At 35.5% G+C, this 23,618-nt stretch overlaps 1 protein-coding gene across 3 annotated transcripts; it reads left to right on the plus strand.

Annotated features, from left to right (window-relative positions):
- The first annotated feature begins 238 nt into the window (after positions 1 to 238).
- On the plus strand, positions 239 to 23,050 carry LOC149141490 (ubiquitin C-terminal hydrolase 12-like). 3 transcript variants are annotated; one of them, XM_089451763.1, is made up of 20 exons: positions 239 to 594; positions 1,272 to 1,404; positions 1,512 to 1,735; positions 1,964 to 2,229; positions 2,499 to 2,717; positions 2,869 to 2,977; positions 3,177 to 3,292; positions 3,430 to 3,528; positions 9,335 to 9,444; positions 16,857 to 16,943; positions 17,062 to 17,140; positions 17,227 to 17,364; positions 17,562 to 17,621; positions 17,766 to 17,885; positions 21,055 to 21,177; positions 21,272 to 21,331; positions 21,827 to 21,915; positions 22,024 to 22,132; positions 22,315 to 22,383; positions 22,562 to 23,050. In XM_089451763.1, the coding sequence occupies exons 1-20, from the start codon at positions 513 to 515 to the stop codon at positions 22,787 to 22,789; spliced, it is 2,520 nt and encodes an 839-aa protein (XP_089307889.1). In that variant the 5' UTR covers positions 239 to 512; the 3' UTR covers positions 22,790 to 23,050. The 3 variants fall into 3 exon arrangements, with proteins under 3 accessions (XP_089307889.1, XP_089307888.1, XP_089307890.1); XM_089451762.1 differs by having other exon boundaries at positions 17,227 to 17,358; positions 21,254 to 21,331; XM_089451764.1 differs by having other exon boundaries at positions 1,512 to 1,669; positions 21,254 to 21,331; positions 22,562 to 23,046.
- Positions 23,051 to 23,618: the final 568 nt, after the last annotated feature.

The following is a 23,618-nucleotide window of genomic DNA, read 5'->3' on the forward strand; positions in this document are numbered from 1 at the left end:
CCCCAAAAGACCAATCCAAAGTATGAATTTATTGAAATTTCTAAAAACCAATTTAAAATATAATTTTATTCCATCCAATATTTCGAGAAATTTAACGTTTGATGCAAGATTAAAGGGCTCTCAAAGAATTTAGTTAATTAAAAGTAAAAAACTACCTTCAAAAATTTCCCCTTCCCCTCCGCTCGATTGAAAATAAAACCGCCTTACACAAGTATAAAACGTTTCGTGTGCGCGCAAAGTTCCTCGGTTGGTAGTAATAATAATAATAATAATGCAAAGGTATATCTGGCATTGGAGGATGCCGGAGGGTCTTTTTCCATGTCCATGATTGCAGTTATTATTATTACCAGTGTCGACAGAAGCTAGATCTGGACACTGTCCATTAGAATCGTTATTAGTTTCCATGGCGTTGTAGGGCTAAATTGAATAAGGGGGAATGTATGCCGCCGTATAACAATAAACATAGCAATCGGATTTGGGATTGGATAGGCGGGCGTTAGGGCGTGGAATGCATGCAGGAGCAACAGAACAAGGACGGCGAAATGTTGGTGCCCCATCCAGATTTCAACAACGACACAATTGAACCCATGGAAGGTCATTAGTCGCAAAAACCCTTTCACAAACTTGTATTTCTGTACCTTTCTGTTTCTTTATTGATTTTTTCTTCACCTTCTTAACTTTGATCGAAAACTCGTAATTCGGTTCGGGAGCCTCTAGCCCCATTATTTTAACTTTAATTTTATAGGTTTTAATAGGTTTTGGTTTTGATGTAGCATAAAAAAAGCTTATTGAGTTTGTCAGGGTTTTAAAGTTTCTTAAATCAGGGTTCGCTTACACTGCGAATAATTGCTTTGTATGGATTTGAGTGTCGGGTATCATTAACCACGTCACAGTGGAGAGAGCGCATTTATTCTTCTCGATTCCATTGTGTATCGGGTGCAAAGACTAATCAAAATTTTTGGAGCATGCCACAGTTTTTAACTTATTCCGGAACTTAAAACCTGATTTTACTGATATTGCTGAAACTGATACATTCACACAGTTATGACTGTTAAACTGAATTTTTACAAAAGTGATCAATGCATGGCATCATGAACAATGTCACCGATTAGTGAATTTTAGTTTTATTATCTCCACTCATGTTGGTGAGTGAGTACACTGAAATGTAATATCTATTATCTAGTCACATGTGACGTTATTCGTGTCTGTTTCTATTATTCTGCTACTCTGTCTCGCAACATTCGGATGTCTCAGCTTATTGTGTTTCTCAGAGAGCACGGCTGAGAACCAGCCTATTATTGAGGATCCTCCGACGTCAAGATTCACCTGGACATTGGAACACTTTACAAAGCTAAATCAGAAAAAATATTTTACTGAAACTTTTATAGTCGGAGGATATAAATGGTAAGGACCAAAATTGATGTCGATATTTGAATCCTTGGTGTACTCACTGATTACCGAGTTGAACCCAGGTTTTTCAACCTTCTGTTCTTCTCTTGACTTTGATGCAGGCGAATTCTACTATTTCCAAGGGGGAAAAATGGGGATCACTTGTCAATGTACTTGGTTGTGGCGGATTCTACCACTTTACCATACGGCTGGAGCAGATATGCTCATTTCAGCCTGGCTGTTGCTAATCAGATTCATTCAAAAGACAGTGTCAGAAAGGGTATGGATTATGAACTTTCAGATGCCTCGCGGTACGATGTACCCCTTGAACATTGTATTTCCGTGAGTAGGGGTTCTTACTTGAGTTTCTTTGGTTTTGTATATGCGCGTTCATTTTTTCATCTACAATCTTACGCTCTTTTAGGCTGTGTGTGTAGTTTTTCAAGCTCCATGTCAGGAATTAGGTGTTCCTCTTCTTTCAAGTCCTTGGTTACCTGTGGCCCTTTTTGTTTGATATCATTATTTGCCATGTAGATTAACATGTACACCCGTTCTCATTTTCATTTATCTGCAGACACACTACGTCAGTTAAATGCTCGGAAGAGATATTGGGGTTTCACATCATTCATGCCACTTTCGGATCTTAATGATTCAGGAAAAGGTTATTTGGTAAAGGACACTTTGGTAATAGAAGCAGAAGTTACTGTACTAAAAGGGATGGATTACTTGCAATATGATTCAAAAAAGGAGACAGGCTTTGTTGGACTGAAAAATCGAGGAGCAACAGGTTACATGAATTCCTTTCTTCAGACATTGTATCATATGCCTTACTTTAGAAAGGTTGGTTAGCATTGCCTTTTCTTTAGGCGGGTTTGGCTTATAAATGCTGCTAAACAGTTTTATGGTCCATTGTCTTTAGTTTTTTCTTGCCTTTGAGATTTTCCAGTTTAGTGTTTCATTATGATTGTTTTTGCAATTTGTTATGAATAGGTGCCATGCAATACCCCTATGGTGTTATTTTCACTGTAGAGAATCTTTAGGTTTATTTGTGAATGAATATCTGTGCACCAAATTTGATATGGATATCTGTATGATTTATGATTTATTAGGCGGTGTATCATATGCCCACAACTGAAAATGATGTACCATCAAATAGCATTCCTTTGGCTCTACAGAGCTTGTTCTACAAAGTTCAATACAATGATACCAGCGTGTCAACAAAAGATTTGACGAAATCTTTTGGATGGCGTACAGATGATTTATTGATGCAGCATGATGTACATGAGTTTAACCGTGTATTTTCTGAGAAATTAGAAGACAAAATGAAGGTGCTGTGCCTTTCCTGTTGTTTCTGATGATTTTATCACTGTTGTCGGGTTGTTTAGAGTTTCTTGAAATGGAAAATCATTAAAAAACTGTTTGCCATGAGTTTCTTGAAATGGAAAATCATTAAAAAAACTGTTTGCTATTTGCTTTCAGGGTACTGTCGTGGAGGGTACAATACAACAGCTATTTGAGGGGCATCATATGAATTACATCGAATGTATAAATGTTGATTATAAATCTACACGAAAAGAATCATTCTATGGTATGGTCTGCTTTGTCCTATTTGCAATTTATTCAACGGTTTTCTTCCATATTGTTAATATGGTGGTGCTAAAATTTCCCAATAGATCTACAACTTGATAAGAGTCATTCTATGGTATAGTCTGCTTTGTCGTATTTGCAATTTATTCAATGGTTTTCTTCCATATTGTTAATATGTCAGTGTTAAAATTTCCCAATAGATCTACAACTTGATGTTAAAGGCTGTCGAGACATCTATGCATCATTTGACAAGTATGTGGAGGTCGAAAAACTTGAAGGTGATAATAAATACCATGCAGAGAACTATGGCTTGCAGGTTAGGTTATCAATCACCAACTCTAAAAATGTCAGATTGTGGTTTTTAGATTTTCTAGGCTTCTTGATTCACATTAAGAATTGATACCTGTAAATTTTTGTCAACACTGGATTTCTAATTTTCAATGGTTCTTTCAGGAAGCAAGAAAAGGTGTTCTTTTCATTGATTTCCCTCCAGTGCTACAGCTTCAGTTAAAGCGATTCGAGTATGATTTCATGCGTGGCACAACGGTCAAGGTGTTGTGCATGCCACTGCCTCTTACTATATGTTTTTCTGTATTTATCTAGAACATTTTAGTCAAAATTGGTTGTGCTAAACAGCTCTATTGTGAGTTTGCTTTTTGGTAAATTAACTGCTTGTGTTATTGCTACTTAAAACCTGTTATTAGACAAAACACACTAAAGAATTAAGAAGCAAATAGCACATCACCTTGACACAGTGTACAATGTGTTGTGTATACTAGTGCCTTGTACTATATCTTTTTCTGTATTCACCTAACTCACTTGAATCAGAATTGGTAGTATTGAACAGCTCTATTGTGATCTTGGTTTTTGGTAAAATCAACTGCTTGCTTATTTCTAATTAAAACCTATTAAGTGCTGAAATGATAATACATTTCCCACTATTAAAAGAGGACAAACTTCAAAAATAATTTGAACTCTTACTTAGCAAACACAGAACAAAAACTGTTTCTTACTAAGCTTAAATACATCTTGATCTTACTAAAGATTATGCATTCTAGTCCTCTACAGATGAATAATGTTTATGCCCCTAGTAGATGATTGGCCAGTGTCATGACAATTGGACTGGTCATTGAAGCAGTTATCCCAGAAATTAGAACTGGACTGGAATTGGAAAAAAACTGAACAAAAATCTAGTCCACCAAAAAATACATAAAATAGTCAAATTCGATATATGTGTGTGTGTGCGCGCATCAATATGAATCCAATTCATTTATCTTAGAATGAGTAGACTCTACATTGGGAATCCAATTCATTTATCTTAGAATGAGTAGACTCTACATTGGGATTCTAGCTTGATTCCTCTAGCCTTGAAAGTAGTGATATCTTTCTTTGTGGAGGTGGGTTTAGGTCCATCCAAGAAAGGTCTTCATTGTCAAATGTTGGTGCCACACTCTCCACAACCCACTTCTTTGATGTATCAAAGTCACCTAAAATTATGTTGCTTGATTAAGGGGTCTTGTTTAGCAATTGGTTACGTCACAAACTAAGGTTGTACTAAACATTAACCTTGTCATTCAATGATTTTTGGTCCAAATGTGTTTTCTTCTTGGTGTGTGTATGCTAAAAATTGTTCCAATTTTGTTTACACTCTAAAGAATTGCATGTTTGGCTTAATATGCAAATTGCAATTTTTTGCAAATTAGGGCATTGGCCACCTAACTATTGCCACAAACAGGCTGCAATAAGAGTTGAAGGCAAAGAAGTAATAGCAAATGATTTTGAAACTTGTAAACTGTCATGGATATTCCATTGGACAATTTCATAACATATTTCATAAAGATTTATTGAAATATGTTATTAATTTTACTTACTTTTTGGATTTATTAAATTATTGTTTTTGCTTATGCATGCAATATTAAAATGCAGAAAATAGAGAATAAATAGATCAATCCCTGAAAACCACAATAACCCAAGATGACTTGGAAAACCCTTTAGGGAGGAAATCAAACCATAAGGTGAGGTTGCTATGCTCTCTCTTTCTCTGAATGGAAATAATGCAAATACAAAGGCGTGAGACTTGTGGCCCATGGGTTGCTATAGAACACAAGACTTTTCTGTTTTGCTCTCTCTATCCACTTTTAGCTATTCTGCCTAAGTATGGAACAAATTGCACTAGAATAGAATCAAACCTCTTTTCTTCCTAGTGGCCCAATTATAACACAACTTGATAGTCAACTAGGGGTTAACTTTGACCCACTCAACCCTCAATAGTTACAACTCAACCCTTCTAGAGCATTTTACATAGGGCCTATTTGGCTAGCCGTTTTTCCGTGAGTGATGGGCTTGTTGTGGCATCCTCTTGAATCATGGTGGACAAAACAAAAAGTTCAATTTTTGAGTGGCATAAGTTTTGCGTACGAACTTTCTTTGAGGCCTTTCTTACATCGATGGAAAGGTATTTGGGGGTAGAACAACACTAGAGATCCGATGCAAGTGAGTTTTTTGACTCCAAAAAACTTAATTAAATGCGTCAAATTGCCTTTGGAAGGTTTTAAACCCCAAGTCGCCAAATTGGGATCCACCAATAAAAATGGTCTCATTAGTTGATTCCTTGAATTGAATTTTTCCACTTTGAAAGCATCAATATGGATGACAAATAACATAAGATCTGATTTGGATCACAAATATTAATATAATTTGAAAACTTTGACATTTCTTACCCAGGCGATCTTTTGTTCTAGTTCTTATAGCCACAGAGATGCCAAAGATATTGGTACTCATTGAAGTTCAAGAGCTTGCTATGTATCTCATCATGAATCTTGGGATTTGGGACCATGCATGTTATGCATTTGTATAATACCTCTTTTCCCTCCCCATCCATCTCAAAATTTTGTGTAATGGTACCTTAAAAGTTCGAAAAACCAAAAATATTCATGAATTATTTTGGAATGTTTGGAAAAGCTTTTCTAATGAGTAAAATAACATATAAACTTTGAAAATTAACATCACCTAACTTGGGTTTAAGTAGAAACCAGCTGCATGTAAATTTCTATGAAGTTGTTTGTTCTATCATTCCTCAATTATTCTCCATATAAGAAGATACTTTTGTCTTTTATCCCCATATGGTGATTTTTATTGCCTCTTTTGCTTGGTCCATGGCCTTATAAACAAAACCCATGGTGGGGTTATCAAGATTGACCATCTACAATACTATCACGAGAGGCCCACTAAACAATGCTATTTCTTTTGGCTTTCCCCTTTTTTTTTTTCAGACACATGGTCGATGACTTTTTCCTGCAGCCTTTGTGCGTCATTGAGATGCATTCCATTTATCACAAGAAAACATCTTCCACAAGTTGGCCTTTTGCTAAACAAGGAATGGTAATGAAAGAAAGTTTGTTGTAGATCGTGTAACAGTTGGCTGAACAAGCTCTTTGCATCTAGTGTGTTTCCTCATACGGTTCAAAACCAATGAGTGAATGGCAATGAAAGAAAGTTTGTTGTAGATCGTGTAGCGGTTGGCTGAACAAGTTCTTTACATCTAGTGTGTTTCCTCATATGGTTCAAAACCAATGAGTTGTTGTAGATGTACTTGGTTATCCACTCTATTTTTCCAATATCCTCAAGTGTGAGGTCCAAACAATCGGTTGCACATGAAGTCCACCAAATGGTGGCTGATTTTTCCTCCAATATCCTTCCAGCTATAACATAGTTGGAGGTATTTTTTGTGATCACTTGTACACCATTTTCTACCCCTTCTTCCACATCCACTTCATTCAAAGGACATAATAACAACTGCGCATCTTTCACGTGATTAGATGCATCCACATTTTGAGAAATGTGGTACATTTTGGGTAAACAATGGAAAAATTTAAAATCTTGTCAGATAAACTATCAGTCCATCCATCAGACATAATTGTATGCCCTGTTCTGGTCCATGATTACTTGAACTTTGCGAGACTCATTTATGGCATCAGTCATAGGCTTATAATATGTAGAATTAGTGGCACTGAAAGAGTTGTCTGCAACGTACCACTATCTAAGAGTGCATCCCCAAGCAACCTCCTCTACCTTCTTCCATTTAGCATAAATGGTGGGTTGAGCACCATTGGTGTGAGGCATAAAGAAAGAGTCAATCCCTTTACATGCCACAAATATGTTCATCTCTAATTACTGGAGGATTCTTAAAAACTAGGCATATGCTTTTCAAGTTTAATTTCACTGGAAAGAACATCACCCTTTTTGCTTTTACCTGTCTTTTTTAGTTTTCTTGGTACTGCACTTCTCTGCTTGATAGGCTCCAATCAGAAATAGTATATGCACTCTTAGCTCACCAGAGACTTTTTTACAAGGTTTTACTCGGCTTTCCCAATGTGTAGGTGTTGTTTAATCCCATGGGTCCCCACACCTTTAACTTCCTTCCCACAATAGTTGCATACTTTTACCCCATCTTCATGCAAATGTCAATTAACTCATGTTGGATCTTTTTAGTTTTTAGGGGTCGTGGCAACTTGTACAGCGAGAAATAAAAATCTGCATGCAAAACCTTATGCTTTCTTAGTTTCTAGGAAAATCAACAGTTTTTTAGATAGAAATAGAGTAAGAATAGATGCCTTGACATGCCTAGAGAAGCTTTCCAAATCCTGAAAAAATAGCAGGAAAAAACTGCTCTCTAACATCCCTCATGAATCTGAGAATGATCTCCTTAATCACCTGCAAAAACAGCCCAACATATTTGGAAAAAGAACTCTTGAATCACCTCCAATTTCCCTAAGAAACTCAGTGCAAAAGCTTTCCAACTTTGCCCTCCAACCAGCTCTCCAAATCTGCCCAAGAACTCCCACAACATAGCTCTGTCAATATCTCTCCAATCCCACTCAACTCAAGAAACTCATCTCAAGAATATCAAGAAGCTCAAACGAATAGTGTGAGTGAAATAGAAGGTGCCAGGGGTCTTTAAATAGTTTTTAGAGGAGTTACGGTTGCTTTGTAGGGGGGCCATCTCACAAAAATATATATTTTTTAAATATTTGACTTTTTGAACTCTGAATTTGTGCTGTATGGCGTCTTATGGACTTGGCTGGTTCAGTACCAAACTGGCCATCAGTGCCACTGGTTGGACCTGTCGGATAAAAAATCGACAGACTGGCTGGTTCAACTGGTTCTGATAACACTGGATGATCCTAAGATAGTCTATTTAAAAACATTCATGTTAGGATAATCCTGTTATTGGGAAAACAAACTTCTACTAAATATAAAATTGATTTAACTGCCTAGCTGCAGTTGTTCCACCCCAAGCTAGCAGTTCAAGAAATAACCATGTTCTGGGCCACAACCAATGTTGTGCTTTCCTCTTTTAGTTTGTTTGAGTGGGTAGATTATTTTTGTAACTGTTATTATATTTTATAGTTTTTCTCATCTTAGAAGAAAGAAATAAAAGATCTGTCCACAAATGACTGAAATAGGTTAATGGAACTAGAAATTTCTAACCATAAGGTAATATGGGAGCCTTGAAGGCAAAAAAAGCAAATAAAGATAAGGATTATAAAGATGGAGAGTAGAAGGATGAGATAATTATTTTTAAACTATATGCCAAATACAGCATACAGTTGTGAAATCAATAGTGTGAGTGTTAATTTCATCTATTTGTTATGAATGAAGCTGCTTTATACATCTGGTTTTGCTTTTTTTGAAGCTGCTTTATACATCTTGTATTTTATCAATGCATTTCATCTTTATTGTGGCATATAAGGCCAACAAAAGCCTTAGAAGCTAAGTAACATTGTAGACTTCTGAAAGAATTAGATGATTGGATCTGAATTTTGTAATTGGCTTCATAGAAGTGAACACATTAATTTATGAATTTCAATTTAGGAACATCAAGATATCAATTTTGCTATAATAATTTTTTATTTTTTATTGTTCAGCTATTAGATGAGCTGGGGTGGTAACCAAATTCATTTTGATGTTCTTTATTTGATTTATAAAATAAAATCAGTGCACTGCAGACTTGTATTAAATTAGTATCTTTTTATAATATAATATAAGATAACTTTGAACTTCCAAAGGAACAGTTATCAATATAATACCACTGCCCATTGCAATGCTTCTTGGATAAGGATTTTAGTTTTGCAAGGTAGCTAGCCTTGAAAATATGAGGTACATGCGAATAATATTTTTGAGGCACTGCAAAGCCATAAAAGAGGCTTACTTTGGCTGATTTATGATGTAAATGTGTTCTATTTTCTTTTCTTTGTTCATAAAAATTGTTGTCCTATTTGAATGACTAAATGTTGTCCTTGGCATAGAGACTATCTTTTTGCCATCTATAGACCTGATTTCCTGTGTCTTTTGGCAGATAAATGATCGTTATGAGTTTCCACTGCAGCTTGATTTGGATAGGGAGGATGGAAAATATCTTTCTCCAGACGCAGACAGGAGTGTGCGTAATTTGTACACTCTACACAGGTAACCCTTGTTCAGACTCCGAGAAGTGGGTGCCCCTTATCTAACATTTAAAAATCCCAAACCTAAGTAATGAATGTGTCTAACAGCTGTATTTTAATCTGTAATCTAGTTCGAGTTACTGTATTGTGCACTTTTGGCTGAAACAAGAATAGTGGGATATGCTTGCAATTATATGATAGTTTGATTTTAGGGTGCCTAAACGGATTTTTACATTGATTGTACTGCTTCTATATTTATCAGTATCTGTGTGTACAAGTAATGGAGCATGTCTTAATGCTTTTTGTCCAGAAATAAAAGAGGTTGGCGAGCATGAATCAAAACCTATAATAATAGTTGACCAAGAAATGATATAGATGAAACTAGTCAATTGGGGGGATTGTTGTGTGTAACATAAATTTGTAAAAGTAATAGGCCTTCTATAAATTTCATGAAAAACATTCTCAAGTTAATTGCATTGATCTATTTGAAAATGTTGAAAATAGTAGCGAGAAAGGGTTACTTGATTTGTGCCTTAATTCAAGGAGCCACAACGAGTTTCTCCTTAGCATGTTCGAGTTTCCTATAAGTTAGGAGTTAATTCCTATAAGTTAGGACAAATCCCTTTAATTTAGGATTTGTTCCTAAAAGTTAGGACTATTTATGAGGCATTTAACTAATAGGCTTAAGTGGATGGCTCAGTTTAGTGCCTTCTAGTGCGAATCAGCTACGGAAGCCAACATGCATGAGTTTCAAGTCTAAATTTGGGCAGATCGAGTTGTATGAGTCAGTTAGACTTAACTCACTCAATCACCAGTTTGACTTTCCAGAAATAACAACTGGCTAACTTTAGCCATTCGAATTGCCTTCAAAAGAAGGAACAAAGGCACATATTTGATCATTGTCTTGTGAGCTCGAGTTGGGGAGACAAGACAATAGATCTCATGGGTTTGTGAGAAGGTTGCACAGGTTTATGTGTGGAGCTTGTGAGAGAAGTTGTGCCAAGAGTAGCTTGTGCACATGATTGGAGAGAGTAATTTCCTCGGAATTGCACAAGAATTTAGGAGTAGCCTATGCGCAAGGAATTAGGAAGAAATCGAGGAGCATATCAGAGGTCTCGAAAGGAGTGTTTCAGCTTAGTACAACCAGAGGGAATCAGTTTATATTCTCTATTGGAACAAGTTTGTATTTGTAAGAGATCTATTGCTCAAATTGCTTGAATAAAATTCTCAAAAAAGCAAAGGGTTTTCCCAATTGGGTTCCCTATAAACTTTTGTGCCTTGATTATTGTGATGGTGTGTTTATTTCTGTTCCTATTCTACTGCAAAATTTAGTAGAGAAATTCTATGTCTATATCAAAAGAAAGTAGTTTTCAGATTGTTCATATTAGCAGTTGCAGAATTTCGTGGATTTTCTACAGATTTTTTTTCTATTATACTAACAAAGGACTGTTGGATTATTTGACCATATCAACATCCTTCATAGTGATGTTACACATCGTAAACAAGATGAACAAGATGAGTCTCTAATAGTGATCAATGGTGACTTTATGTTGGAGCCCTTTGTGAGAAGGAGACTTAGGAGATGAGCACAGGTCTTTGTGTGGTTGTTTGTACCTGTTTCTAATCCCCAGGCAATGATTGATTTTGTTTTTCTATTGGTGTCAAATATAATTTCCCTGGCACTTGCCAACCCTAGATTTCATTTTGATGATCCATCGGAGAAAAAAATAAAAGAGATTTGCTTTGAATTGCCAGTTAAGTAAATTGTGCTTATCCATTCAAATCTGTCATTAAGTGTTGGTGTTTGGATTATGCTTGAGTGTGTTGGTAACTTGGATCAAAAGAGGAAATTGATGGATCCTTGTCTCCTCATTTTGTTCTAATGCCTATTGTTCCAACTTCTCTTTTCTTCTTGAATTGATATGTTACAAGAAGAGGCCTTTAACCTTGGCTATAACAAATTTAATTTTTAACTTCTTATCCAAGTCTTGGTTGAAATTAGCTATATTATGATACAGCCAAATCTTCCAACATAGAAATTTTAGAAGTGCAGTCTATAATTGTTTCAAGAGAGTTTTGTTTTTGAGAGACCCTATGTAATTTTTACCCCATAGTTAAAACATGTCTCTCCACGAGCTAGGCCTATGTGAATGGTGACTAAGGCCAGCAAAGCAACTTGGGTATACCTGTTTAGTGAAGTTGCAATCAAAGAAAAGGTAATGGATTGATTCTTCTGTTGAGAGGCATGAGGCACACCTTAAGGGCCTTGAATTCCCCCTTTTACTTTGAGAAGCCCATCGTTGTGCCACACCTGATTCAATGGTGACTGAGGCCAGCAATGCAACTTGGGTATACCTGTTTAGTGAAGTTGCAATCAAAGAAAAATGGATTGATTCATTTGTTGAGAGGCATGAGGCACACCTTGAGGGCCTTGAATTCCCCCTTTTACTTTGAGAAGCCCATCGTTGTGCCACACCTGATTCAAAATGGAAGATCATAGAGAGCGAGGTAGAGAAAGAAGTTCATGCACGTATTCAATGTTCATCCCCGAATTTATACTACAAGGCATTCAAATCCCTTCATTATAAGATGTGTAAGTCCCATGGAGTACATCCCTTTAGATTAGCTAACAAAACTGAGACAAGGGGGATAAGATTGCAAGGAGGTGACCCAAATGACCAACCTCTCTGTCATTTGAGATTCTCAAATCATTTTGAAATATCGAAAATAGTATTTTAGTTCAGGCATTCCATCCATGTCTTCAAGGGGACTATCATTTTGAGCAGATTCCAAATTTGAGAACTTCTCAATGGGAGTCTCCTCCCAAAAGAAGGGTATTGTAAGTGAATTGAGAGTGATCCAAGCTTTTGACATCCCTTAATATTGTGATTCTTTGAAGATTCTTTGAGATCCTTTAATCCTTCATCTTCCAACTGATAGGTTATGTTACAATGATATATAGAAGCAGGGAGAGCTTTGTTAGGGCCTGGGGCATTGTCAGGTGATCAGTGTTGAAGAATCTAGGGCAAATGTAGTTAATGTGATTCTTCTAGCATGATAACTACTTGTGAGGTATTTTAATTTTTCTTCTTAGCAAAATCTTCACTTGTTCTTATTATAGTGTGTCTTCTTATATTCATCAAATAGTTACCAAAAACAAAGAGACAAGAACACAAGATATTGTCTTTTTGCCAGGGCCAAAACATCTCCCTCTTGGAGAGGAAAACCCGCTCAAAATTCTTCTTATAGAGATTCCAATTGATGAATACCAAGACAATGACACTTGACCTATTAGGCCACTCCAATACCAAGACACCAATCCTCTTTTTACTGTTGAGATCATCATCATCATTACTGTTTCACCGAGATCATCATCATAGTACCACAAAGGTCCTTCTAGTTGCACCATTGCTTGCTTCATCACCATGTCAACGAGGTCTTTCTACTTGAATGTGAGCTGCACCGAGAACTTGATCACGACCTTGTCTTCATTAAAGAACAAGACCATGATTGCTACTTCACTGAGATCTTGACTGTGTCTAGAATGCCGAGAATGTATAACTGTGAGGTCATAATCATGCTGAGATTGTGACTGTCTCTAGAGAGCAATGCTAAGAGTGCATTACAGTCCTTGCATCATGATCTTAACCATCAATTATGCCTAGACTGTTTGTGCTACTGTAGGATTCCTGAGATCTTCACCACGGAAAACAATGACTGTGTTTCCTTCACTGAGATGTGCACCACCAAGGAGGAGAAAACTGTCATCTTTGTCACTGTAATTGTCCATGAGAATTGCAGAGCTGTCTACTGTACCCATCTGAGGTTGCTGAGCTTGTGGACAGACCTCCGTAAATGTTATCCGAAACTGTCTTCCTGCAACTCCTGTACCCATCTGAAGTTGCAGAGACTTGTCCGAATTTATGTCCTTTTGTGGTGACCCTGGCTGGGTATATATAGTTGTTGTGTCTCCATAATAAGCCGACATGCCCATTGAACCTATGTGTCACCTTTTATGAGCCGACTTGACAGTTATATATATTTTAAGGCTGACATGACTGTTCCCTTCATCGTTTAGCTTGCTGCCTTCTTCAAGAGGATTGTGCTTGTCTTTGGAGGGCTTCTAGACTTTTCTATAGACTTGTATACATTACACATAGGCTCAAGAAGAGCATGACATTGACTCTTTGACATCCTAAGGCTCTCAATGGGAGCTACTAATAAATAAACCTCTTGCTCATGAAACCCATGCAGCAAGGAATAATAATAAATTCATTTTCTTGTTTACAAAAATCATAATTACAATGTCATGAAGACCGAACCTAGTTACACTTTCTTCAACAATCAGCTCTGTATTGATTTTAAGATTTCTAGTTCCTTAATTGGTTTTCATAGCACAATGTTCTCTATGGAGGAGATGACCATTCGGATTACTCTTGGATTAGCGCCTTCTTGTTCGGAATATTTGGACTCAAAATGAGTCTTGGCGGCATGCTTGGTTGCCAGGAAATTGCATATCTTGGATCCATCCTCCAAAGTAATCTCTTTATTATTGTTTTTGTGCTTTCTTGCATTAGCTCATCAAAGGGAATGCTGTGTTACTGTCCCCATACTTCAGCCAAAGGCTGCACTATTTAAGCTGCCACATATCTTATTCAGTGTTGAGTTCCATGCGCGGTTTTTGCTATGTCATATTCTATGCTTGTTGTAGCTCAGAAGAGATTCTTTGATTTCCATTTCACCCTACGTAGAGTCTAGCTGAGCTTTAATATGTCTTTCTCAACCGACGATGTGATATAGGAAACTTTAACCTAGCTTTTGAGAGCAATCTGAACCATCTTCAATGTTTTCTCCCATATAAATATTGGGGAACTTGTGATCCAGATCTGCAATAGCTTTGAAATTTTATCTATGCTCTTTGAGTCTTGAAGCTACAAAGAATTGAATCAGAATGGTAATGGTAATTGTATGTACAAAGCAATAGGCCTATGATCTTAAGGTTGTCGATGGAAAATTTTTGGACGTGATGACACTTTCTTGGAGGAGATCACTAATCCTTGATTATTAGTGTTTGATGTATTCCTTGATTTGATGTATTATCACTTATGATCTTAAGGTTGGCAATGGAATATTTTTGGATGTGATGACACTTTCTTGGAGGAGACCACTAATCCTTGATTATTAGTGTTTGGTGTATTCCTTGATTTGAAAATGATACATGATATGGTGGGACAGTGATGGAGGCAAACACTAACATAGAAGATATTGGAATTGGTTGAACTTGATCAAAATTGGTTAATTTGGGGGGATTTTAGTTGGAAGTGGTCAACCAAATTGGTTAGTCATTGACAAATTCAGTAAAGACAGGTTTGTTCTTGACAAAATTGGTCAAAATTATAACCAATTTGGGGAAATTTGTTCTTGACAAAATTAACCAGTTTGGGGAAATTTATTCTCGACGAAATTGGTCAAGATTAACCAATTTGGGGAAATTTTGTTATTTTGATATTTATGTACTGATGTAGCCCTTCCCACTCAAAAAAGGGAGAAAACCAAAAATGGAAAAACCTTATGAATTCCCTAAAACCGAATTTTTAATGATGCCCACTATTAAGGTTCCACTATGTGATTTTCATCCCATTGGTGGGGAATTGTTGTTGGTTCCTTGGAGGTCTTTCTTTGGCCAATATTGTGAAATATCCTATTTAAACATTTACAATATTTACAGTTGTTTGCAAAGGGATTTCAAAATAGGCTACATGACACCATTTCCTTTGGAGGGACTAATTATATATTAATATTTTTCCATGTTTCTTTTATTTTTCATTATATTTTGTATTTGTTAAAGGGTTTCAACCATATATCAACACACCAGAATTCAATAACGTCTTCTTGAGATTAAGACATGCCTATACTGTTTCCTCCTCTTAATTATATCAGGGATTAGCAAAGCGATGTAATCTTTTTAATGATGCCCACTATTAAGTCTCCACTTTGTGATTTTCATCACATTGATGGGGAATTGTTGTTGGTTCTTTGGAGGTCTTTCTTTGGCGAATATTGTGAAATATCCTATTTAAACATTTACAATATTTACAGTTGTTTGCAAAGGGATTTCAAAATAGGCTACATGACACCATTTCCTTTGGAGGGTCTAATTATATATTAATACTTTGGCATGTTTCTTTTATTTTTCCTTATACTTTGTATTTGTTAAAGGGTTTCAACCATACATCAACACACCCGAATTCAATAACATCGTCTTCTTGAGAGTAAGACATGCCTATACTGTTTGCTCCTCTTAATTATATCAGGGATTAGCATAGTGAGGTAATCTTTTTAATGATGCCAACTATTAAGTTTCCACTTTGTTATTTTCATCACATTGATGGAGAATTGTTGTTGGTTCCTTGGAGGTCTTTCTTTGGCCAATATTGTGAAATATCCTCTTTAAACATTTACAATATTTACAGTTGTTTGCAAAGGGATTTCAAAATAGGCGACATGACACCATTTCCTTTGGAGGGCCTAATTGTATATTAATATTTTTCCATGTTTCTTTTATTTTTCATTATGTTTTGTATTTGTTAAAGGGTTTCAACTATACATCAACACACCAGAATTTGATAACAATGTCTTCTTGAGAGTAAGACATGCCTATGCTGTTTGCTCCTCTTAATTATATCAGGAATTAGCAAAGCGAGGTAATCTTTACTGTATACATGACACCATTTCCTTTGGAGGGCCTAATTATGTGTTAATATTTTTCCATGTTTCTTTTATTTTTCATTATATTTTGTATTTGTTAAAGGGTTTCAACCATACATCAACATGCAAGAATTCAATAACAATGTCTTCTTGAGAGTAAGATATACCTATACTGTTTGTTCCTCTTAATTATATCAGGGATTAGCAAAGCGAGGTAATCTTTACTGTATTGAAGAATTCTAGAGAGGTGTTTTGTAAGGACTTCTACATAAAATCATTGGAGGTGTACTTGGAAGTCTGGGCGTTGTTTGGTTGTCTGAATAACCATAATGCATCACATTGGGATGGGGTCATATGATTCAGAGAATCAGCAGTCTTAACATTTATGATTTTCTGTTATGGTTTATTCTTTTAATTAGTGGCATATTGGATTTTGGTTGGATCTTTTTAATTGTGCGGTTCTTGTTTGGGAATGATCAAATTGGGTGTTGTTTGGTTATTATTGTTAGTGTGACTGTTACAAACTTACATGTTCCTTAGTGATTTTTAGCTTTCTAACTAATAGTCCCATGGATTAAATTGTGTTTGCTCAAGCTTTAGTGCTTTATGATCGAGTCTTCTAAGTTTTGTAATATAGCCTTACTTTTAGTATATTTTTCTAAAGTTTAGATTCTGTTTTTATGAAATATTTGTGCTGGAAGTTTATACTCTGATGCTATGTGGCAGTGTTCTGGTCCATAGCGAGGGTGTTCATGATGACCATCATGATGACCATTATTATGCATTTATTAGGCCGACTCTCTCAGATCAGTGGTATGGCATTTGAACCGTAATTTGATTATGTGGGGGCTTGTTCTGCTAAATAATATGGTTTACTTTCTAGATGCCTATGCATTTTTTCTGATTAAATATATGTGAATTTTTGTCATAGGTACAAGTTTGATGATGAATGCGTTACAAAGGAAGATGTTAAGAGAGCCTTGGAAGAACAATATGGTGGTGAAGAGGAGGTAAAAATGTTACCCATTTTGCTGTTCGGAGTTTCACTGAAATTTTTCAAAAATATCAATGCTTTTCTTTGTCTTTGTTGTTGCAGACAAATCCTGGGTTGAACAATACTCCATTTAAGTTTAAAAAATATTCAAATGCTTACATGCTTGTCTATGTTAGAGAAAGTGACAAGGACAAGATTATCTGCAATGTCGATGAGAAGGATATTGCCGAGCACGTAAGGGTGAGCATTTTGGTTGTAAATTGTTCAACTATCATTGTTTGGTTATGTATTAGAGCTTTCTCAAGTTGGTTTCATCCAATATCTTGGTTGTTCCACCATCAGTGTTTAATTATGTATTAAAGCTTTCGTCAAGTTACTTGGTTCATTCAATCTCTTGTTTATCGTGATGCTAAGCACCATGCATTTATATTTTACAGGTGAGAATAAAGAAAGAACAAGAAGAAAAGGGAGAGGCACATCTTTATACAATTATAAAGGTAGTCCCTTATCAATTGTGTAACTCTTATCTTCTTTACTAATTGTGCAAAATAAATTTTCTTTATGTTCAAGTTTCTGATGTATGTAAAAATGTTAATAATTGAGAAAGAAGTAATATTTTCTGGTTACAATTGTTGTTTCAGGTTGCCAGCGATCAAGATCTTTCTAATCAGATTGGTAAGGACATTTATTTTGATCTTGTTGATCATGATAAGGTCCAGCCGTTTGGGATTCAGAAGCAAGTTCCTTTTATCTCTTTCAAGGTATGATTCTTCCTGTCTGAAAGACTTGAAGAAGCTTTTCCAAATTTCATGGAAAAAATATTATCACATGTAATCAGCTTTTTATGGTCCTGTTAGGAACAGGACCTCCACAACCAATCACTTTCATTCTTTTTAAGTTGATTTGCTTCTTAATGCTGTAGAAAATTTTGATATCTATGCCAAAGGTTTTTCTTTTATAATCATGTATTTTTCAGTTTTCTGTATAGAGACATATTGTTTCTATCATTACTTTCTACATTGAACTTTTCTGCTGTACTTTGTAAATTGCTGGAATTTGTATTGGCTATTATGATTCTCCCTTTCTGAATGACTTGAAGAAGCTTTTCATATTTTCATTGAAAAATGTATTATCATTTGTAATCAGCTTTTTATGGTTCTGCTTGGAACAGGACCTCCACATCCGATCACATTCATACTCTTTAAGTTGACAGGCTTCTTTATGCTGTAGAAAATTTTGATCAGTGCTGAAGGTTTTTCTTTTATAATCATGTATTTTTCAGTTTTCTGTATATAGACATATTGTTTCTATCATTAATTTCTTCATTGAACTTTTCTGCTCTAGTTTTTAAATTGTAGGAATTTGTATTGGCTATTATGATCTCAAAGGATCTCATTAGAATCTAATAATTAAAGCTTGCAATTTTCATAACCGTCCTTTAGTCAGCTGTTTGTTCTGCTGAGTCAACTGTTTAAGTTGTAAGGCTGATAGACAGCAATTGGAAAATCACAGAGAAGAAACTAAATTTATATTTCCATGCAGTTGTTGATATATTATGTCATCTTGATATCGAATCGTTCTCATAGTTGCCTCTTGGGCCCTACCTTTATATGGTCACTATTTTGAACAATGATGGAATTGGCAAAATTAGAGGGATTAATTATATTTTCAGATGGTGAAAGTTGAAACTGTTTAAAATTTGGACTTGAAGTTGACAGATGAAATTGAATTTCATTGTAAATCAACATGGCAAGTGTACATCCATTTTCTTTACAAGGCAGGATTTCAACAAGCAAGTGTTAGGGAGTAAGCAACTGTACCAATGAGCTTTCTTTGTTTTGGAGATGTAGAAGGTACTGGGAAACAGCTGCAGGGTTGTTCTTCCAAAGACGATGAGAGTTGCCCAGCCCCGTGTCTAAATTACCAAGTTTTGGATACGTATCTGCCAGATTTGTGGAAAGTCATGATCCAGATATGGTTGGGAAACTGCAGTACAAACAATATAAATATATTTTCATAGTTTGTAAAAATTGGAGCTTAATATAACAATTAAACATATAATTATAAATATGTAACTTATATGTACATTTTAAATATACAATACTTATATAAAATAATCGGTGTTTCGTGTTTTAAATTTCAACCGCTAAATTTTTAGTATATATAAATTCGTAGGTTTTAATTGATACTTTAATATATAGGTTATATATTAATTATTATAATATAGAGAATTTTGGTACAAAATGTAACTTGTAAGTTTATAAGATCTAATGTAGATGATATCTAGAAGATGATAAGATTTATCATATATAAATTTTCTACCTTGTTAGGTTTCATAGTGTATATCTTACTTATGGTGTTTACCTTTTAATGTTATAAATACACAAGAACACCAAGTAGAAAAGGTAGAATCTAATTATTTGATAAGAAACAACTAAATAATCCATAGACCACTATGTCAGTGCAAGTGGATATTGTCACAATAGCACAACCATCCCCAGAATGAAATTCATTCTTGTCAAAAGGGTACCTGCAAGAATGTTCTTTTAAAAATCTTTCCCTGTGATTTTCAAGTCCCTAAAGTAGATTGTTATGTAATAACTTCTAGGAGCAAATTAAGCACTTTGTTTTCTTGTTACAAGAAGTGGCTTTGGCATTTAGTTTAACATAGTATGCTGTAGTCTGTGACTGCTTGATAAGCAAGATATGATGCATAATGGATGAAGACCAGTGTTATGAACATCTCGATAACATCCTGATTTTATCTCAAAATCACAATTTTTTGTCCTAGCCGATGTTTGCCGAGTTTTAAAGATATTTTTATGGTATCTTAATTTTGCCTTTCTGTAACGTGCTAGTTTTATTCATAACAGATCAAGGTATTTACGAAAAATGTTGTTTAGTTCTGGAATTGAAATGGCATACTGTATAGTGCAATAAATTAAGAAACTTTAAGTGGTAAATGACCTTGAATCTTTCTAGAATATTTGTTGGCATAGTCTTTATAGATTTAACTGAGCTTGTTTTATCCTGCCTCTCTATTCTATAAAAGGTGCAGAGGTGGTATTACACATACATATAGGGTTCGTTCCTTGTATTATTTTTGTTGTTTTCTACAAGTTGTGCTGTCACTGCTGCACTGTATACTGGCGCTCTTCAGTCACATTAACCTACTTTTGTCACTTGTGGTCAGTTGTTGGACATTAATAAAATGGTATTATCTTATCTACCTGGAAGAGACACCAGGGCCCTAATATACCAACCAAGAAATAGGCTGATCTCTAGCTCTGCTCATCCTGCTAAATTTCACCTGAAGAAGGTAGATGATTTGCCTCAAGTATATTTTCTGCTTGCAGAAGTGTTGTAGTAAAACTTACCAAAATTCTCCACCTTTTCTGTGTCATACCGGGGAAATTATTCATACATATACCCACTTATTTAATGTTGTAGAAGGGCTGTATGGTAGTAATGAAAGTGCAATGAACATCACCATTTGCAGTATTGACCATATCCACTTAACAATTGTGAGGGATGGAAGGTTATAAATATAATTGTGTATCATTTTCTAGATATTGCACCGAAATAAAAGGTTAGAAAGTACAGTGGAAATTTATAATATAGTGGGTATTCTGGATATTTTAGTGGATGTAATGAACTGCATCAAGGAATGACCATTGTTCTGTAGCCCCACGATAAACAGAGTGTAAGATTAATGTTTAAGAGTTTCAGTTTCTTGAGTTTCTTGTGTGGGATTTAATCATGGTTTATCCTTTGTAATTTAAAGATTTGATATGTATCTTATCAATGTTCAAAGGACCTTTATATGTAGTGTCTGATGACATTTTTGTTACTGTATTTTTGTCATTTCTCATTTCCACCATCAGTCGTCTTTGTAGATTTTTTTTTAATGGAATATCTTTATTTTTGCAGGAAGAAGTTGCAAAAGAATTTGGTATTCCAGTGCAATTTCAGCGGTTTTGGCTGTGGGCTGAGCGTAAAAACCATACACACCGTCCTCACAGGCCCTTAACACATCTGGAGGAGTCCCAATCTGTAAGCAACTTTTAAAATCGGTTTTCCTGGGGTTTTCTTGAGTTTTAGCACTTATTGCAGTCCTTATTGTTTACAGGTCGGCTTCTTGGGGAAGACTTCAAAAAAGGCACACATCGCAGAATTGAGATTGTTTTTGGAAGCTGAATATGGTCCGGTAAATTTCTCAATCTGATATGTGGACTGTTGTTTTCAACATGGTATACACTGGAATCTTGTGCAATGAAATATGACAGCAGTCACATCACAGTTTTTGTCTATTTGTTAGCCATGGAATATTGGCTTATTATTTTCAAATTAAACTTGTGTCATTTTTAAGAAAGGAATGGCTTGGTAGCTTATTTGTGCTAATTGTTTAATTAAAAGAACCCATAGAAACTTGCTTAGAACTATGAATCTGTTTATTACTAATGTGACTACTCAAATGTTATCATTTTGCAGTAGTGGTAGAAGATGTAGGCTCCCTTTGATATATTATCTGGAGTTGTTTCTCATCTTTCTTGTCCATAGAGACATCTTACCTTTGTTGCATGTCATTGTAAATTTTGAGTTGCTAAAATGATGTTTGATATCTGACTGGTGCCAGCTTTTCAGTTGTGATAGGCATTATGACAGTGTTACCTGATAGTGATTTATAATTTTATATCTGTAGGATTGTCGACTGCTCCCACCTCCTGATAAAACAAAAGATGATATACTTTTGTTTTTCAAACTGTATGATCCAGAGAGAGAAGAGCTCAGGTAATAGCTTTTGTTTATCTTGAATGTTCTAAATCACTTCACCTTTCAATACAATGCCTTGTGGGATGTTTTATTGGGTCTATATGATTAAGTGTTGTTGTCTTTCAGGTATGTTGGGAGGCTTTTTGTCAAGGCTCTGGGCAAGCCGATAGAAATTATTACAAAGCTGAATGCCATGGCTGGTTTTCCACCAGATGAGGAAATTGATCTTTACGAGGTTAGTTGAATAAAAGCTTTTGGATACTGTGACACTAATTAGTGACGATGTCATATGGTGCTGGCAAATTGATTATAAGCGTTCTTATTCCAAGGCATCTGTGGATCCTTGTTGCACCTAGTTTGTTGGTTTTCTGTGATCCATTGGTTAATTTTTGATGCATTGGGTGTTGTAATATGTAGGAAATCAAATTTGAACCAAATGTCATGTGTGAACCCATTGAAAAGAGAATTACTTTTCGATCTAGCGAGGTTAGTTCAGTTTTATGCCATTGTTGTCTACTTGTTTTATCATTATTGTATCTCTATTTATTTTAGAAAGGGTCATTGAGGGGATTTATTATTCGAAATTCATGCAATGCAGTTTGTTACTAAGTATGGTTCCCTCACTATATTATTTCCTATATTTGTGGTGATGTCAATCACACAGCTTGAAGATGGGGACATCATTTGTTTTCAGAGATCGGACACCGTGCAGAAGATCACAGAGTTCTTTAGGGCACTACCATCAGCGCGGGGCACCAAAAGAACCATTCAACTATCTACAGACGCTGAGACCAGATCAGTGCGGTCCCGGAGGCGCCGACCCGCCTCACCATACCGGTGCTGCATTATTGGATCCGCCCTTGGGAAGCGCCCTAGAACCTCCATAAGTTGATAGCTGTGCTAAATTCTCAATTATGTTGTGAAAATTCTGTACATAACTGTGCCTCAAAATTTGATTCAACTCTTTGCTATTCATACAATTTTTGCATTTGTTAGAGCCATGAACAAATATTGTAGGGGATAGATGTTGCACTTCCTCAGATAATGCCATGTGGAGCATGGAAATGCTCTGGGTTTTGGCCACCATATACTCAAAATTCTAGGGAACAGGAAATACCATATCTATATATAGGTGAATGTCTTGGAAGGAAATTCTTTATATAGATGGTGTGCATTTATAAGCATGGACAATAAACTTTTGGAATTTCATCCTTTAAAATATGTTGATTCTGATACTGCACATTTAGATGCATGGATAAGATTTTTAGAAAATTATTTCTTAAAACCTGTTGTGTCTTTGTTTTTATTCGTTATTCAATATTTTTCCTTAATTCTAAGTCATGGTGCCTGTCTACTCCTTGAAAACACGCAGAGTAGTTTTTATGGTAATGTAATGGCATCTACATACCTGGTAGGAAATATATGTGAAACATTTAAGTGTCCTGTACAGAAATGATCACGAAGTAAAATGCTTAGAATCTCTATTACATAGTACCCAGATATTAATTTTCTGATTTCTATTAATTAAGAACTGTAGTTCTCATGTGATGCCCTGCCTTTAATTATATATCTATTAGAATCATCAGGGCCACAAAAATTCTTCAATTTTTACTAAATATCATAGGTTTGCCAAGGTCTGTGTTTGAGAGTGCTTTGTATGTTTTCTATAGCATCGTTTCTGTTTCTATTATAATGCACCGTAGTTCCCTGGTGATGTCCTG

The sequence above is a fragment of the Pinus tabuliformis genome, chromosome X, assembly GCF_031772625.1.
Source record: "Pinus tabuliformis cultivar Carrire ecotype Pingquan chromosome X, CPIR1, whole genome shotgun sequence".
Classification (NCBI taxonomy): Eukaryota; Viridiplantae; Streptophyta; class Pinopsida; order Pinales; family Pinaceae; genus Pinus; species Pinus tabuliformis.